The 14,235-nt window shown below is 33.4% G+C and overlaps 3 protein-coding genes across 3 annotated transcripts in view; all 3 read left to right on the top strand.

Moving 5' to 3' along the window:
• Window positions 1–5,600: 5,600 nt before the first annotated feature.
• LOC114760987 (cysteine-rich receptor-like protein kinase 25) lies at window positions 5,601–7,614 on the top strand. The gene is made up of 2 exons (XM_028950301.1): window positions 5,601–6,442; window positions 7,423–7,614. Exons 1-2 carry the CDS (start codon window positions 6,025–6,027, stop codon window positions 7,467–7,469), a joined length of 465 nt encoding a protein of 154 aa, XP_028806134.1. The 5' UTR covers window positions 5,601–6,024; the 3' UTR covers window positions 7,470–7,614.
• Window positions 7,615–7,728: 114 nt separating this feature from the next.
• The window catches only part of LOC114761013 (cysteine-rich receptor-like protein kinase 10), a 74,424-nt gene continuing 67,917 nt past the window's right edge, over window positions 7,729–14,235 (top strand). The window contains exon 1 of the mRNA XM_028950324.1: window positions 7,729–7,768. The gene's annotated coding sequence lies outside the window, so the exon portion shown is untranslated. The remainder of the gene's footprint in view (window positions 7,769–14,235) is intronic.
• On the top strand, window positions 10,698–14,007 carry LOC114761005 (putative receptor-like protein kinase At4g00960). Its single transcript, XM_028950317.1, has 7 exons — window positions 10,698–11,511; window positions 11,977–12,087; window positions 12,301–12,434; window positions 12,546–12,756; window positions 12,886–13,123; window positions 13,211–13,370; window positions 13,511–14,007. The coding sequence occupies exons 1-7, from the start codon at window positions 10,698–10,700 to the stop codon at window positions 13,856–13,858; spliced, it is 2,016 nt and encodes a 671-aa protein (XP_028806150.1). The 3' UTR covers window positions 13,859–14,007.

Raw genomic sequence — 14,235 nt, 5'->3', positions numbered from 1 at the left:
TTTATGAGATACAGTTGGATCAAGTATTGATCTCCCTTTACCAATATGATAGGTCTATATAACTGCTCAAGCCCACCAAGAAGCAGAAAGAAACGAGAACGGTAAGGTTTGATTTGGAGCGAAGCAGCCCAGGTAGTAGTTATTTCCTACCTTACACTTGTGTATGATTGCTGCATGTCTGTTTGTGCCATATTGCTTTTCTAAAGCATGAGAATATGTAATCCTTAATTCCTTGCATGGATTTTTAGCCGTGATCATGTGTAGCTGATAGACATGGGGCAATGATTGCCAATCATTTGCTCATTATTTATTCAGCTTGTCTATCTGTCATTGCGCATAAATGCTTAATTGCATTAGCTTGCAAGGTTATGTTCCACTTTGGCTTGTTTTGCATACTTTATGTAATCTGCACATTTTTTTGATGGAAATTACTACTACGGGGATTCGTTCGAATCTCACCCTCCCTTCCTATATTATACAGCTAGAGCAAGCAATTCCAAGAGTAAGGAGGTCATAAGTGCTGAAGGTGGGCTTGTATGAAGAGCAGGAATGCCTGCTGCTTTTGCACCTATAGAATAATTTTGATATTTAATTATCTGACTTATTAGATGTTTAAGAGCAAGTAACCCCCACTTACTAGTAATTATGCTATTTTGTATCCTTCTTTAAGGGAGTGTGTACTTTCAGTGCTCAGGTAAGGGTCATTGTCCTGAATGACCAGGGTAGTAACTTATATAATAGTAGTATTATTTTAAATCTGTGTGCCTGTCATACGTGCTACAGAAGTAGGGTTCAAGTGTGTAAATCACTCGTCAGTATTTATATATATATAAAAATTTGTCATTTTCTATAATAGAACACTGGCGTCTAGTGATCCACAGATGTTAAGTGGACCCTACTGGTATATAAAAAGTTAGGTGTTGCAATAAGTATAATTTGAACCGGAGGGAGTAATTAATACTTATTTGTTAATTTTATGTTTAAAATCAATGATTAAATGTGAATACTTATATTTTTCTATCTCATTTATAATTTCAATTAGTACAAGTGAAATTGCCCAAAAAAAAAAATAAATTAAGAAAATTTAATGAATTAACTACAAAAATTCATTTAAAAATTATTAGTTTAAAATTTTAAACATAAATGGTTGAACTTGTACTTAACCAATGCAAAGCTCATTGTAATCATTCATTTTCTGGTGGTCATTTATTGCGGTGGGACTTCTTAAACTATGCAACAATGAGTGACGTAAATGGAGAGAGAATGTCATTTGCTTCTCTTGTATATTTCGTATTATGCAATAAGTTCATTGCAGACCAATTGAGGCATGTAGTCGTCAATTCTAAGCACTGATGAAGTTTGAATGCCATCAAGTGTAAGAGAAATGAGTGCAAAGACAAGTGGGAGGCCTTATTTCCTTTCCAAATTTTTTTCTCCATTGGTATGTCATTTACAATGAGATTGGGATCAAGACAAAAAAATTTCTTCTATTGAAGAGACCCGCCATTCTTTTGTTGAAGTAAGTGCAAACACTTTGATTCGAGATTTTCTAAGAACTGACTTAGTGAAATCTCATATTTCGTATATCAGAAAAAGGAATTCTTAGTGAAATCTCATATTTCGTATATCAGAAAAAGGAATGATCTCTCCGGTTCAAGATTGATCGCTGATAACGAGTCAGATCGCACTAATATCAATCTATTTTATTCTATTTATTCCAAGGCAAAGATTCAACAATCCCTTAGACAAAGTCACAGAACTATTCATATGTTGAATAGAAATAAGGAATACCGGTCTTAAAGAAAAAAATTAATTATTTTAAAGTTTATTAACAACTAAAGAATATGTAATGATAGTTCTAGAATAAAAAATGCTAACATATTCATTCGTGCTCGTCACTTATTATTGAGATTTCTTTTGTAATTTCATTTAGTACAGGTGAAATTGAAAAACATAATTTAAAAGAAATTTAATAAATTAAACACAAAAATTCATTTAATCTTTTAATGGTCCTTGTTTAAAAAAATTTATTTAAAAATTATTAGTTTAAAATTTTAAATATAAATGGTTGAAATTGTATTTAATCAATACAGATCTCACTGTAATCACAAGCATTATAGTGGTCATTATTGTGATGAGACTTCTTAATCTATGCAACAATAAGTAAATGGAGAGAGAATGTGTTGGCTTCTCTTGTATATTCCGCACTATGCAATAAATTCATTGAAGACCAATTAAGACAAGTAGTCGTCAATTCTAAGCACTGATGAAGTTTGAATGCTATCAAGTGAGAGAGAAAACGAGTGCAAGGACAAGTGGGAGGCGTTATTTCCTTTCCAAATATTTTTCCTCCATTGGTATGTTATTTACAATGAGATTGGGATCGAGACAAAAAAAATTTCTTCTATTGAAGAGACCTGCATTCTTTTGTTGAAGTAAGTACAAATGGTTTGATTCAAGATTTACTAAGAACTAACTTAGTGAAATCCCATATTTCGTATATCGAAAAAAAGGAATGATCTCTCTGGTTCAAGATTGATCGCTGATAACGAGTCAGATCGCACTAATATCAATCTATTTTATTCTATTTATTCCAAGGCAAAGATTCAACAATCCCTTAGACAAAGTCACAGAACTATTCATATGTTGAATAGAAATAAGGAATACCGGTCTTAAAGAAAAAAATTAATTATTTTAAAGTTTATTAACAACTAAAGAATATGTAATGATAGTTCTAGAATAGAAAACGATAACATATTCATTCGTGCTCGTCACTTATTATTGAGATTTATTTTGTAATTTCATTTAGTACAGGTGAAATTGAAAAAAATAATTTAAAAGAAATTTAATAAATTAACTACAAAAATTCATTTAATCTTTTAATTGTCCTTGTTTAAAAAAAATTATTTAAAAATTATTAGTTTAAAATTTTAAATATAAATGGTTGAAATTGTATTTAATCAATACAGATCTCACTGTAATCACAAGCATTATAGTGGTCATTATTGTGATGAGACTTCTTAATCTATGCAACAATAAGTAAATGGAGAGAGAATGTGTTGGCTTCTCTTGTATATTCCGCACTATGCAATAAGTTCATTGGTGACCAATTAAGACAAGTAGTCGTCAATTCTAAGCACTGATGAAGTTTGAATGCTATCAAGTGAGAGAGAAAACGAGTGCAAGGACAAGTGGGGGGCCCTATTTCCTTCCCAATTTTTTTCTCCATTTATATCTCTCTCTCTCTCTCTCTTTTTTTGAGGATTACAATCAGATCCTAAAGAAAGAATTTAATTATCCTCAAGTTCATGAACAATTAAAGAGTATATAATGACAAGTTTTAGAATAGAAAATAACAACATATTCATACTAATCATTTATTGTTGGAATTTTTAGTAATGAAATTATTTTCTTGAAAACTTATGATAATTCTTTTTTTTTTCCTCTTCGGTCTATTTGCCTTAAGCTATTGGATGAAGACCTAAGTCAACATGTATGTATTCCTAGGTCAAGTCAAGATAATAAATTTTTGTAATTATACTTTTTAGAATATTGGTTTCAAATTTTACCCGACAGGTAAATCTTGCCGAGTCTGCCTTTGATTTTTTTTAATATAAAAAAGGCTAAAGTCTGAACATAAAATTAGAACATAGGGGCCCGCCTCTGATTAATGGGAGAAGAGGGATCACATGTGTTGACCGTGTGGTCGGTCTTGTTCCTTCGGAAATTCGTGGTGCCAGCTATCCCATTAATAGGCAAGGACGAAAGAAGAATATAAGTGTGAAAAGAACATAAAATTAAAACATAAGGGCCCGCCTCTGATTAATGGGAGAAGAGGGATCACATGTGTTGACCGTGTGGTCGGTCTTGTTCCTTCGGAAATTTGTGGTGTCAAATATCCCATTAAGAGGCAAGGACGAAGGAAGAATATAAGTGTGAAAAGAACATAAAATTAAAACATAGGGGCCCACCTCTGATTAATGGGAGAAGAGGGACCACATGTGTTGACCGTGTAGTCGGTCTTGTTCCTTCAGAAATTTGTGGTGCCAACTATCCCATTAATAGACAAGGACGAAGGAAGAATATAAGTGTGAAAAGAAGAAATTTTTATTTCTTAATATATTAAATATGTTATTATTTTCAATTTTAAAACTTATTACTGAGATTTTCTAATAGCTATTTTCTTTTTTTGAATCTTATTGTAATTTGTCTTGTTTTTTAAAAAATGTAATTTATGCTCCTTCATAGCCTCATGCTGGCTGGGCCCGCCTCTTGTCTTGGACGACTTAACTTTTGACTTTGAGAAATTGAACAGTACTGTCTCTGAAATATAACTATTTAAATGGTTTGTTTTGATTTTAAAATTAAAAAAATATTTACTTTATTTTCTGAATTTATAACTTCTTAAATTATCTCTATTAATTATACATATTAAGAAAGTCTTTTCATCAATTATCTCCAATTTAAATAATTGAAGGGATGTCTTAAAAAAAAAAAAACCAACGCACATTTTTTTGCAAATAGTTAATTCAATTAATTTTTTAAATCTTACATCGTAGTATTTTGTAATAATTACATTTCTTTACCTCATAAAAATGCTCATCCCAAGAACGAAGCCATATGCATAACTCCGTATAGATTTAACAACAAATTAAAAGCAAGATTTATGAGTAGTGAGCGAACTAGTGCAAGACTTGTATTTATTCCTAGTCACATATGAATATATATTGCTTGAGTTGTTGATTAGTGGGTTACAAAGTTGAGAATAATCCTTCCCATATCATTCACCAAATAGGATTCGGAAATTGCAAATCCTAAATTTCAACAACCATGAAATTTTCTCTCATTCGTTGTGCTTTGGTTTCATTATTCCTGCCTCATCTTCTCATTCTCATCAACGCCCATCAGCATCCGGACCTCTTTAATCACACCTGTTTCAATGACAAAGGAACCTATGCAAACAAATGTGCCTACCACACCAACCTCAATATGCTTCATCAATTATCCCCAATTTAAATAATTGAAGGGATTATCTTTAAAAAAAATGCCATATGCATAACTCTGTATAGATTTGACAACAAACTAAAAGCAAGATTTATGAGTACGGAGCGAACAAGTGCAAGACTTATATATATTCCTAGTCACGTATGAGTATATTAAAAAGGCCAACCAGTAACGTGCCCACTGAATGATAGCGTAAGCGGGGTGAGTGATTATTATGTACTCAACAACGTTATATCATTTTATCAAGAAGAAAAACAACGTTATATCATTTATTTTCCTTAAGAGTGTTTCTGGTGGTTAAACACATAAATTATATATGTTGTTTCGACAGTGCATGCGTCGAAATTTTACTACAAGGCCGCGTGGAAGTGGAAACACAGACACATTAATTGTTGGCATTTGATGAATTGCCGTGTCAAAATAACCAAACATATGGAACAAAATGCAATATCCCTTATTTGAATCTTGTCGTTGCTTGTTGACTTTTGTGTCCTATAGAGATGATGAGGTTATTGTTGTCCTAATAAGCCTTGCTTCATCGCTCATCAATAATACTCAAAAATCGCATCTTAATTGCTTAAGAAGCTTTACTCTTTTCATTTATCACAGTTTTAATTTACCCCAATAATGACGCTGATTGTCAATATTCTTCTGTTTCTTCTACCATTCTTTTGCCATCTTCTCATTCTTACCGCCCAGCAGGACCGACCTTATGTTAATTCAACCTGTTTCAATGAGAAAGGAACCTACACAGACAAAAGTGCCTATCATACCAACCTCAAAACCCTTCTTTCCAATCTCACCTCCAACACAGCAGATGACTATGGCTTCTAAAATTCCTCGTACGATGAAAACCCCGACACAGTTTATGCATCTGGACTCTGCCGAGGAGATCTTACGCCAGATGCTTGTCGTAGTTGCCTGAATAATGCTACGAGTCTTCTCCCACAGAAAAGTCCACATCAGAAGGAGGCATTTATATACCATGACTCGTGCAGCTTTCAATATTCAAGTAGCTCAATGTTTGGCATATATCAGAACCCTGATTTTTTCTACGCAGTTAATAACCCAAGTGATGTAGCAGATGCAGACCAGTGTACACTTGCGCTTGATCGGCTAATGCAAGATCTTAATACCAAAGCTGCAGCTGGTGGCCCTAATAGCAAGGTGGCTGATGGAAAAGCCTCAATGCCGTTTCAATATGTACATGGTCTTACTCAGTGCACGCCTGATTTGACTGAGCAAAATTGCGAAGCTTGCTTGAAAAAGGTGATATCAGATATCCCATTTTGCTGTCAAAACAAGGTTGGAGGTAGGGTTATCAAACGGAACTGCAATCTCAGATTTGAGAAGAACCGGTTCTATAATCCTAATGCTGTTGATACAATACAAGTATCTTCATCTCCTCCTCCTTCTTGCACTACTACTCCGTCACAAGGTATCTCTCAAAACTCATCCTTAACTATGCAAATCACTCAGAAAAATTTAGACTCATACCAACCTTTGAGATGCGGTTTGCTCAAAGTGATAATTAAAAAACATTCGTTTGCAGAGATGCTTCTAGGGTAGTAATTTCTCTTACTTTGCCTTGTAAATAAAGAAAGAACCTTATTAAATTATAAGGCAAAGAAAGAAAATTTACTTAAGGTTACTTCTAATACATCTTACCTCTATTTAATAACTTAAATACTCATTAACTCGATTACATATTAAAATTTAATAACCTTATAAATTTACCTCTATTTAATATATACCCAACCCAAAAAATACAAAATGTATACAATAATAAATGATTGGGTTTAGTAAAAAGGGCTAATTCTTCACGACATGGCAAACCAATGTTTAAATTATTGTTGGGAGAGATGTCTATGTTTAATGCCCGATCTTGTCTCGAATAGGATTTGCCTTTAATAGAAAAATATCCATGAGTAATTAAAAAAATAAATAAAGGGTATAATTATACATTCAAATAACAAAAATCTAATAACATGACTCATATTAAAAAAAAACTTTCTTCTTTGCTTTATACTCTTCCAATCCTTAATTTTGGACTTTATTGTGAGGTTAATGTTGATCCTAAATGTAAGACATATTTTTAATATTAATCAATTTTTTTCAAATCACCCCTCTTGATCAATTTTTTTCAAATCACCCCTATTAATATTTCCTCAATCATAATCAAGTAGGAAAGAAAGGAAAGACATTAAAGAAGATGATTAGGATGTTTTGAAAAAAACATGTCATATTTATTATGATTAAGTTATTTAATTTTCTTAATCTAATCAAATTACTTAAATATGTTTTATATTAAGGACCAGAGATATAAACAGGAGTAGAGGAGTGATTATTAATAATGTAAAAATTTATCATGTGTCCCTAATTGAATCATTCTATTATTGTTTGTGTAACAAATTGCAGGACCCGCTGTTTCACCTAACATTCCATCTACCAGAGAAGGCACCTAGCTACTTCTGCCTCAGTGATGTAGTTTGATATATGTGCGTTGTTCTCTTATTTGCAGGTTATCCAAAAATTATTCACAACTATGAAACTAGACTTCAGTAATTTTATTGTTGTGGTTCTCCGTGTATCTGGTCAAGAAACATGTCAATCAACTTTTGAGCATGTTCGGCTTTTACAGGAAAACACAATAGATCAAGAACCATTATTATTATCGTGGCCGTGATGATTTGTGCCTCCATCGCCCTTCTCATCTTGATTTTCATCTATTTTGCAGTTAGGAAATCGAAGAAAACCATTGAAAGTAAGTTAAGACTTGAGAACATGAAGATACATAAAATAATATTTTTATTATGTAGTAATTTGTCATTGTCAACCTTTCAATTCACCGCCCTGGAATAGTTTTAAATATTAGGATAGTCTTCAATATCTTTAAGTCAAAGCTTTTAAACTTTGATTGCTTTTGAAGTTCCCACCAGGCCCATGCGCGACAGAGTGGAAATTAAAAGCTGGTTATGGTCCCTCACGACTGACAGTGATATGAGGGGGAAAAAAGAGTTTCTTGCTTATTTTGGGTAAATTAAACATTTAATTATAATATTTATATATTAAAAAGGCCTTTAATTTTATTTATGAATATCACTTAGACATAAGTAATACATCAATAAAATAGTTTTTCAACAAAACCTATGTATATACACACATAGACTTATTGTTTGATCGCATTCGAGGGGCTCATCTTTGAATTCTTTCTCAGATGAAGCTGAAATAATGGATGACGAAGAGATTAACCCGCTGATTTGTGGCAATTTGACTTTGAAACCATCAGACTCGCTACAAATAACTTCTCTGTTGCAAATAAACTTGGACAAGGAGGATTTGGGCCAGTATATAAGGCATGTAATGACATCAATGTTAGATCAAGACAAATAAAATCACATTGTCTAGAACAATTGACGTGCTATTAATTACATGTCCAAACTCTAATAAATACAGGGTAGGCTCCGTAATGGACAAGAAGTTGCTGTCAAAATAATGTCCATGAATTCAGGGCAAGGAGACTTAGAATTCAAAAACGAAGTGTTATTGATGGCCAAACTTCAACATCGCAATTTAGTAAGATTAGTTGGTTTCTGTTTAGAACGAACTAAAAGGCTACTCATTTATGAGTTTCTTCCTAACAGAAGTCTTGATTACATGTTATTCAGTAAGTGATGATAGTAGCCTCTTTAAGAATGATGTTGATTTATATATATTATCTTTATTCTTCACTCATATTGGGTAAAAGTGGAAGAGATATTCTAGACATAGATAGATTTAAGAGATCATAGACGTAGGATTGGCCTTTACCATACAGATCCAATTCAACAAACTCATTTGCATTGGGAAGTGTGATACAAAATTATAGTCGGCATTGCTCGTGGCATTCTTTACCTACATGAAGATTCAAGATTACGCATTATTCACCGTGACCTTAAAGCAAGTAATATTCTTCTAGATAAAGATCTAAATCCAAAAATAGCAGATTTTGGCATGGCGAGACTATTTGCTTTAGATCAAACTCATAACCCTACAAGCAAAGTTGTTGGAACTTAGTAAGTACTACTTACAATTATTAACACCGTACCTAACAAATTATTGGATTTAATATCATCTTTGTCTAATTAACTAGCTACCATATGAAATTGTAAAAGTAACTAGGGAATAATATGAGGAACTTCTTGCAGGTGTGGAAAAACTAGAGGGAAGGGACAGCCTCAAATATAGTAGATCCTATGATAAGCAATGGTTCAAGGGATGAAATAATGAGATGCATTCACATCGCGTTACTGTGTGTTCAAGAAAACGTAGCAAACAGGCCTACCATGGCTTCTATTGAACTCATGCTAAACAGCTACTATTCCTCTCTCCCTTTACTTTCACGACCTCCATGCTTAATGAATTTTAGCAGCACGCTTGAGATGCAAACCAAAGAGGAAGATGAAGGAGAGGGAGTACATAACTCTGCTCAACAAGCATAAAAAAGAGGCCTCAATTAGTGAACAATTTGCTAGATCTCTATAAAAGTCTAGGCTTGGTCTTGTGTGTGAATTACAGATTTTATGTGACAGAATAAATGTTGCTTTCTGAATTTTCTACAATTCAGTTTCATTTTGTTTCACACATCACATGCAATATATGGAGTAATAAAGAAGTAGGATAAAGGATTAACATTCTAGATTCCCAATTTTAAAGAATAATGATTACTATGGAGACAATTTGCATAATTATGCAAAACATGATTCTATTGAAATAAAATTATTAAAAAAATATGCTTATATTAAAATGATGAGTACCATATGAAAACTAGGGAAGCCATTGTTAAGAATCTTAAGAAATTGAAGCACACGGGACTAAAGATTAATCCATTTCCAAAAATGATGAAAAGGAAACAAAACATTAAAAAAAAAAAAAGGATGAACATTCTCTCCATGTAAGCATAACCCACAGTAGTGCTAAGCTCCAACTTAGAAATAAGAGAAGGCAACAATGGAGGGAGGCTTGTAATGGCAAAAAAGACAACAATGTTAAAGAAGACCATGAACCAACGGCAGAGCTCCAACCCAGGACCCAGAGAAGGCTATCTTTGAGAAAGAGAATGGAAAAAACTATTTAATTTGAAGTGTGAAAGAGGATTATCTTTGAGAAATTAGTCACTTTCTTTAATTTGAAGTTTCTTTCACGTTAATTTGGTCAACTGTTTTAGTCTTGCCAAAGTCTTGTTCCTATTTAAGCTTAGTCTCAACCATATATGTAACCAGTCAAAAAAGTACTCCTACATTTTTCTTTAAAAAAAAACAAGAGAAAACTCTATCTGGTTTTCTACCTAAAAAGCATGAAAGAAAAGTCAAAACACTAAATTGGCCCCAGTACAAATTCTAAAAAGACTAAGTTCCTGAAAAGCATCACGCATGTGGAATTTTAAAACGTCCCAACCTGCACATGGTGGTCGGCCACTTGGAAAAGCCACAGTGTGAATAGAGAAATCAAATAACCCCTCGAAGACCTGTATTCTTAGAAATTCCTATCTTATACTTGTCAACTTGTATTCCTAGGAATATTGGAATCTTATCTTCAAACTTGTCAACTGTACTGTGTTTTATATTGAGGATATTATTGTACTAGGAAGCTTAGATTACTGCATCCTAAGCTCCACACTCAAATCTCATTTGTCAGATTTCATTCATTCCTTGATGACAACTACAGCTGCAATTTTCTTGGCTCTAATCTCTCTCATTTCTCATCTTCTTGTTCTTACCGCTCAGCCTGACTTCTACTTTTACACGTGCTCCAATGAAAGTGCTAACTACACAAAACCAAGTGCCTACCAAACCAACCTCAATACCCTTCTTTCTAATTTCACCTCTGACACCAAAATTGACTATGGCTTCTACAATTCCTCCTATGGTGAAAGCCCCAACACAGTTAACGCACTTGGAATGTGCAGAGGAGATGTGAAGCCAGATTCTTGTCGTAATTGCCTCAATAATGCCAAAATCCTTCTCCCAAAGCTATGTCCATATCAGAAGGAGGCATTTGGATACTATGATTTATGCATGTTTCGATACTCAAGTCATCAAATGTTTGGGATTTACCAGGACCATGACTTTTACAACTGTACTAGTAGCGATACTAATGCAGCAGATGCAAGCAAATACAACATTGCACTTGAAGTTCTAATGCAAACTCTAAGAGACAAGGCTGCCGATGGTGACTCTTATCATAAGGTGGCTGCGGCAAACGCATCAGCTGATCAATCACAAGTTGTGTATGGCCTTGTTCAGTGCATCCCTGATTTGAATAGGCAAGATTGCTTTGATTGTTTGGAGGATTCTATTTTTAATATCCCAAAATGTTGTCAGAACAAGGTCAGTGGGAGGGTCATCAAATTGAGCTGTAATATTAGATTTGAGAATTTCTTATTCTATGATCCTACACTTGTCAATTTAACAAAAATAACTCTCCCCTATACTCTTCCTCCATCAACAAATACTACTTCTCCACAAGGTATCTCTCTAAAACTCATAGCCTTATGTGTATGTTGTTCACTATGAAAAATTTAACCTGCTATTAATTCTTGTGATTGCATCGGATAAGCTTGAAGAGGAAATATGAAACTTCTTTTGTGTGACATCCTAGGAGTTCCTGATTTTCCAAAACCTACATCTTCAAAAAAATGTACTCATTCTCATTCTAGTAATATAGTATGAACATAAAATCATCCAAAAATATAAATTACAGAACTTCAACATGATACATTTTTCATAACCCCATTAAATTCCCTGTGTAATGCACAAGATTCACTTTAAGTTTCTTTAGATGAAGTTTTGAATATAAAATTTAGCTCGTGAATATATTATTAAGTAAAATCATGAAATTAAAAAAATGTCATTTTGTTTTTGAGGTTGCTTGTATAATCTAGCAACATAATGTCAATGAGTTCTCTCTGCAAATTTGACTTTGATTTTGCAGGAAGTAGCAATAAATCAACAACTACCATTGTTGTGGTTGTGCTGATTGGTGCCATTATTGCCCTTCTCATAGCATTCTTTATGATTACAAGAAAGAAGAAAACCCATGAAAGTAAGTGTAAATGAATTTCTTATTCTTTTAGCTAGGAAAAATACTTTATGAATGTTAACTATAATTTCAATTGATGAAAGCTTTTTGGCAAAACAAACACAAGACATTTTTTATGTTGAGATTTTTTGGCAAAACAAAGTGAGGGGAGTTTAAATCAATCTTTGTACTTCATGCTATTTGAAGAACTCATGACTTGCTCTTTCTCACTTGAAGCTACAACGAAGGATGATGATGAAACTAAACTAGCTGAGATTCTGCAAATCAATTATAACACCATCAACCTCGCAACTGATAACTTCTCTGATGCAAATAAACTTGGACAAGGAGGATTTGGGCCAGTGTATAAGGTATAATAAATTTGTTACTTGGAAGTTCATAGCATTATTATATTGCTGAAAGTGAAGAAGAGAAAAAAAGAGTGTGTACGTGTTCATGGATGGTCTAATAAATAAATGCAGGGTCGGCTTCCTGATGGACAAGAAGTTGCTGTGAAAATGTTGTCCAAGCATTCTAGGCAAGGAGATTTAGAATTTAAGACTGAAGTGATGTTGGTAGCAAAACTTCATCATCGGAATTTAGTAAGATTACTTGGTTTCTGTTTAGAAAAAACAGAAAGACTACTTGTCTATGAATTTCTTGCTAATAAAAGTCTTGATTTCTTTTTATTCGGTAAGTAACATAGTTTCAATATCTATCACTTTGTTTTTATTGTTTGAATGAGAATCCATATTTTAGACACGTATAGTTTTAACACATCATAGCATTAAACTGGTAAGAATATAACAAGAAATTTTGCAGATCCAAATCAGCAAGCTTTTTTGAATTGGATAGTACGGTACAAGATTATAAGGGGCATTGCTCGTGGTCTGCTTTATCTTCATCAAGATTCAAGATTACGTATTATCCATCGTGATCTTAAAGCAAGCAATATTCTCTTGGATGATGAATTAAATCCTAAGATATCAGATTTTGGCACTGCAAGACTATTTAAGGCAGATCAAACTCGGAGCAATACTAATAGAATTGTGGGAACTCGGTAAGTAATGATGACTTCACTGGTTGAAAGCTACAAGACTATTAATAACTACTATATTGAGCTAAATTTATTCATTTTAATAAGCAGCGGTTATATGGCCCCAGAATATGTACTGTACGGTCAATGTTCAGTAAAATCAGATGTATATAGTTTTGGCGTATTGGTTCTAGAGATTATAAGTGGCAAGAAAAACAGCTGCACCTTTCATGTAGAGAATACACAGCATCATCTGGACCTATTAAGTTTTGTAAGTCTGTGCTTCTTCCCTCTCAAAAGTAGAGAATTATGTTTATGTCCTCTATATATATATATAACATCTAACATATATACAATTGGAAAAGTAGCTCAAGACTAATATTCTTTGCCATAAATGAACAACATTTTCAGGTATGGAAAAATTGGAAGGAAGGGACAACCTTAAATATAGTAGATCCCGTGATAAGCAATGGTTCAAGAAATGATATAATTAGATGCATTCACATTGCATTGCTCTGCGTTCAAGAAAATGCAGCTGATCGACCAACTATGGCCTCAGTCTCATTTATGCTGAACAGCTTCTCTTCCTCTCTCCCTGTACCTTCAGAACGTCGATTTCTTGTGAATTATAGCAGTTCATCTGAGATGATGACTTTGAGACATAACAGTTTAGAGGCAACAAGAGCAAGTGAACAAGGAAGAAACTCGAATCAATCATCACAAAATGATCTATCAATTACGGAGCTATATCCTCGCTAGATTTTTGTTCTTGCATGTGCACACCAGTCAAAAGCGTTATACAAGGAGGTATATGTTGATGGATATAATATATATTGATTGTATGTGTATTATATAAGAAGCTTTTATCACGAAATAAGTGAAGTTTCTCACTGGATTTCCAAAAGTTGTCTTACGAGGGGCAAATATTTATCCTGCCCATTTCTCCTTGTTTCAACTTCAGAACATGCATATAACTAGACCTGCATAGAAAGTGAGGAGAGTTAATCTTGGCCTTTTTCATGTGAGACAAAGTAAGTAGTCGTTGTTGAGGTTGATCCATGCACTTCAAGTTGTCTTTCTTTCGGACTTTTGTGCTTTTGAAATATGATTTCCCATGTATCTATGTTGGGTAGCAG

This window comes from Neltuma alba, unplaced genomic scaffold, assembly GCF_004799145.2.
Source record: "Neltuma alba isolate B1F8T4 unplaced genomic scaffold, ASM479914v2 tig00011065_pilon, whole genome shotgun sequence".
NCBI lineage: Eukaryota > Viridiplantae > Streptophyta > Magnoliopsida > Fabales > Fabaceae > Neltuma > Neltuma alba.
The sequence above is the reverse complement of the archived record's forward strand: the minus strand, read 5'-3'. Positions and strand labels throughout refer to the sequence as shown.